A 5,000-nucleotide genomic window follows, 5' to 3' on the forward strand; every position below is an offset into this window, starting at 1 on the left:
TTTTTTTTAATCATAACACCCAAAATTACCATAAAATGTCAACAAATAAACTATCTGTGAAATACAATAAGATCAAAAACACGCTAGACCTCACGTCCATAATCAATATTTTGGCCACATAAGAGGTATCAGGATTGTTCACACAGGTAAAGAATCTACATTAATTACCTGATTTATGGCATGACTTCATCTCTCTCTCTCTCTTTCTCTCTCTCTTTCTCTCTCTCTCTCTCTCTCTCTCTCTCTCTCTCTCTCTCTCTCTCTCTCTCTCTCTCTCTCTCTCTCTCTCTCTCTCTCTCTCTCTCTCTCTCTCTCTCTCTCTCTCTCTCTCTCTCGTTTCCTTTCTTAAGGTAGCGAACATCTCTCACCGAAGTAAAACATTTCGACTACTACCTTACAAGGCGTGTCTACTTATTATCTACCCATCGACCTTTCAATATCTACTTATCATGACCTACGCTACAAGTACATGAGTAAATCAAATACACACACACAATGCTCTCCATGTGTCTGTCTACCTTGGAAAGTAAAGGGACAAGAGGTTAAATTCTTCTCTGTTTACAGTCAAAACTTTTTTTTTTTTTGTGAAATGTATTGCCGTCATTGTGGATATAAAATTTAATCCATTTTTTTCTGTAAATTTACCACTTGTCCCATCTCTATCCTTATTTTTTTTTTCTCTTTCTCTCCGATCAAACTTTCAAAATATACAAATAACAAGAACAAGTTTGTACAATAACAACCTCACGATAATAGCTGTTCAGACGCCCATTCTAAGGGAAAGAAAAAATGTACTGTAATAAAATATAAGATACACCTCAGGTATTGCTTTTAGAGCCATTCCATTACAATATTTTTTTCAAACGTTTTACAATTATCTGTGGTGTCTTCATAAAACAAGAAACTGAAGATAATAATTGAAACAACACAGTCTTTAGAACACAGGCTTTCACAGCTATATATATTGAGGGCGGGCGCTCATACATGCGTACTAAAAAAAATCAATAAATACATATGATACGATACGTTCAAATAATCAAGCCAATTGGAATGAATAAGTACATAGCAAAATAAAAGTGTTTGGGACCGCGACCTCTGTTGCAAGATGAACACTGACGGACTGGCAATCGGTGGCTGTTGCTCGGTGCAATTGGAAACCAAAAACCAGAGGAGAAAAGAATATCGTCGAGACCTTCTTTATTCTGGAGAATTCTCTGAATCGTCTGTGGAAACAGCTGGACAGATTGTACCAGAAGGAGGGCGCTGTCGGGCTGTGTCTGGGGGCCGTTGCCATGTATCCTCTTCGTTTAGGTTCTTTGCCTGCAACAAAAAGAAATGGAAATGGGTAAGTTGTCATTTATATTAATATGCTTGTTTTGTTTGTATGTTTTGAGTGTATTTTTTATTGTTTGTTATTTTTTTATTATGTAACTGATTAAAATTAGCTAATGCGTATCCTATCCTTAAGTAGGCATGAAGCTGTGACTTTCATAGTGTCATAAATCAAGGTCTTAAAAAGCGGAATCAATCTCTGTAGCGTAACGAAAGAGCTATTAAATTACGAGGTTTCCCCGTTTGAAAATGGAGTAAGATCAGCCTTTTTCCTCGTCGTGTTTATCGACCAAGACGTATACGAGTCGAGGTTTTGTGTATCGGCCGGGGCTGAGCACAATTATTTATGGGTTTTGACACTAAGTCAACATGCGGCGTAACACAATCCGGCGGGCGGCACACGGCGGCCGTCTCCCCAACTCAATCTTCTGACTTGACAACGCGCCGACGCTCGTTATTCCGTGGCTAAGCGTCTCGTCTTTGAATGACTAAATACCCGTTTTACCTTATTATTATAACACGGAATATGGCACATCAATCATATCAATCGAGTACCTTTGGCTCAATCGCTTCGCCGCAGAACCCGGAGGCCCACCACCAGAGCGAGCGCCCCACCATGACGTAGTGTTACCCTCGGCCGCTGCCAAGTTTACAACAGAACAAGACCTGAGGCTCCTTCACTAGGCCTACAACATGACCTGCGACACTGCCCTGGGGATTAATATCTCCCCCCCCCCTTTACCACACCCACGCTCGAGTTGTATTCGACCTTGCTTACATTTTCCCATCTCGTCCATACTCCCCAGGCTGCTCTGCCCCGTTCTTCGCCTTCGTACAAGAGTATCTATATTACCTAGGTATCGGTACTATGGACGCGAGACTAGCATTAGGACAATCATAATAGCAACTTTTCGTACAGGTACAACGCTCGTCTTTTTCTCTTTTTTAATAGGAACAATCTAAAATTTTGGAGGAGTGTTTTTCTTTATTCTACTTCATCTTTTTCTACCCTCTTTCCCCTCTTCCCTCCTCGTCCCTCACGCGAGGTCAGAGTTCACCGGGATGGGGTTACCAGTAAAGACCAAAACACGATACATCATGTGTGAATTCTTCAAACCTGTCTCGACCCCATGTTGTCTTTCACTTGTTTATAAATATTTCCCGAAGATTTACATTCTCTCCTTTTTTTTCTTTTTTTTTTTACTTATTTTTTGTGTATATCACGTCTCTGATTAAGAATGAAACAAGGAGAAAAACAAGTACTTTGATTTAGAAAGACACGTTACTCACCTCAATTGGTTGAAGAGGTAAAATCCCCGCAGAAGTAAGTGAGCTGTAGTTGTCACATGCGACGAGGATGGTGACGACTCTCTTCGTGGTGACTGTGATGGCGACGATGGTGACGATGCTGGGGTTGTGTGGGGGGGAAGGAGGAGAGGAGGGGGAGGGGGAGGGGTATCAAGTGGTCGGATGTGAGCTCCGCAACATATGTATCTGTGTATCATGTAAGCGGCTGGATGGACGTTGAGGCACGGGTTATGGCACCGCACTTGGGGTGGTTGAGGGCACGGGAGGAAAAGGAAGAAGCGGCGAGGACGCAGCCAGGTATCAGGGATGCGTTTGTGGTCCCGTTATTTTGAACTCTGGTATCGATTCGTTCTGGAATGTTCTGTCTTCGGTGGGGATCGTATATCTAAACCTATGATTGCTTATATACATCAGGAACACAACTGCAAAGAAATATGCTTTCTTACAGTCTTTTGTTGTTGTTGTTATTGTTGTTTTTCTCTCTCTTGAGAAGTCCGCTTGTCATGGACAAACATTTTCGTTGGTTCAAACGACACTTAAGAATGATTACTGAGGCTATAACCTTAATTTATTTTAAGGCCACGATTGGCTTACGATTTCTCTTGATATTCGTCTTGGCTTATTATTTCATATTTAGCCTCATGTTACTCTGTAATAGTTCTTATTGCATTAACATCCTTCGCACTGAGGGAATATATCTTGCCGCCCTCTCCTTCCTTCAGAGGACGCGGCGGGCGTGTTTACTTCTTCAGTTCCTGCGCCCACACCTCTTGGGGCCAGCCCGTACGCCCACGCTTGGTCTCTGGGCTGGAGATGGAAGCGGGCGGGACGGAGGTGGCAACCTGTGGGAGAGAAGAAACCTTGTTTTAAAAAGAGGGACATGAACTTGTTTTTGTGTAGAATATGGTAGTCAACAAAGGTAGCTGAAAACTATGTGTTTAATTTTTTTAGAAATGTAATTGGATAGGAAAGGAATAGCGAATGAGTTAGAATGGAGGCCAAAAGCACAGAGATGAGGCTGACATGCGTGGTATGGGCGTCTTGTAGTATCCAATGTCGAGTGTGTGCAGACCACGAGACCCGGAACTTACGCAACGCCGCATCGTAGAAAACGGGATGACGTCACTCTTGCAATTACCACTATCCTGTTAGTCGTAGTAGTACACGACAAATGTGTGGGTCAGCAGATGTGACAATGAAGTGATCGGGAAGGGTAAGGATTTTATTTTCCTGTTTTTTAGAGAGAGAGAGAAAGAGGAAATAGTTGAAGAATTGTGAAATTCGCACCGCGCTCCGAAACCCGCCACGCACGCATTCGGCGTCCGTCACTGTCATTTCCACAGGGACACTGTCACAGGTAATCCGGTGATGAAACAGGAAAAATCCAAAGCCGAAGAACAAAGCCACGCTGGAGATGCCCATGCGTGACGTACGACAACAAGAGATGACGTCATAACCTGTCTGGCAGGTATGTAAACAGCAGCTTCCCTCGGGCGCTGCACCTTCTGGAAATGTGAGATTGCAATTTCGACCCTCCAATTTCCCTTTCATTCTCTCTCTTTTTTTTTACAGGAGGGAGTAGATAGGGGGTTGGACACACACGTAGAGAAAATAACGCTGCTGAATTACTCTCCCAATAATACAGAGTAATACGAAGAGAGAAGAAAAAAGATATCCATTTGCTAGAAAGACGAGATCGTGACGCGGGCAGAGGAGCCTCGGAACCGGCTTGCCTTGATTGGAATGCCGAGTGTGAGGTCGGGGTTTCCGGCGAAGGAAGCTGCACGCGCTCAGGCCCCTCTCTTTCTCCTTTACTACGCAAAGCCCCAGAGGCATTGCTGCGTTGTCTCACTCTTGCATAATGTCGGTCAGGGACAGGCATGCACTAAGCAGATACAAAGCGGAAGGAAAATGATAAAAGAGAATAGAGACTACGTTGGTAATCACATTTCCTGTGAGACATACGTAAACGGAAGAACAATGAGATTTACACTAAACAAAAGAAGGAGCAATCATAACTCTAAAGGACACAAAAGGAGATACGAAACACACAAAAATAAACCAACAAAAGAACAGAAACAAGCGCACAGTATCCATGGAAGCCGACAGTCCACCGCAACGCAAGAAATAATTTCGAAAAAAATACACAAAGCAAAGAAACAAGGAGGTCATGAGGCTGAATTGTGAGTGAACAAATACAAACAGGTGAAGAAGGTCCGAGAGGTGGCGCACAGTAGCCGTCTCTCGTGATCCCACCGCACCAGACACCCTAATTATGAGGACTGGTAGAAGGGTGCTGGAGAAGGGAGGAAGGAGGGAGGAGAGAGACAGGGGGGGAAGGGGGGAGAAAAGGGTGCCGG

At 43.6% G+C, this 5,000-nt stretch overlaps 1 protein-coding gene across 1 annotated transcript in view; it reads right to left on the reverse strand.

Annotated features, from left to right (window-relative positions):
- LOC122266256 (heart- and neural crest derivatives-expressed protein 2) overlaps window positions 1-5,000 on the reverse strand; it is a 24,419-nt gene that overhangs the window by 457 nt on the left and 18,962 nt on the right. The window contains exons 3-4 of the mRNA XM_086554992.1: window positions 2,623-3,482; window positions 1-1,320 (exon numbers count right to left, since the gene is read on the reverse strand). The exon at window positions 1-1,320 is cut by the window's left edge and continues 457 nt beyond it. Coding sequence (XP_086411118.1) covers window positions 3,381-3,482 — 102 coding nt within the window. The 3' untranslated portion in view covers window positions 1-1,320; window positions 2,623-3,380. The remainder of the gene's footprint in view (window positions 1,321-2,622; window positions 3,483-5,000) is intronic.

Source organism: Penaeus japonicus, unplaced genomic scaffold (genome assembly GCF_977035675.1).
Source record: "Penaeus japonicus unplaced genomic scaffold, GWHDUDI00000001_assembly GWHDUDI00000030, whole genome shotgun sequence".
Lineage (NCBI taxonomy): Eukaryota > Metazoa > Arthropoda > Malacostraca > Decapoda > Penaeidae > Penaeus > Penaeus japonicus.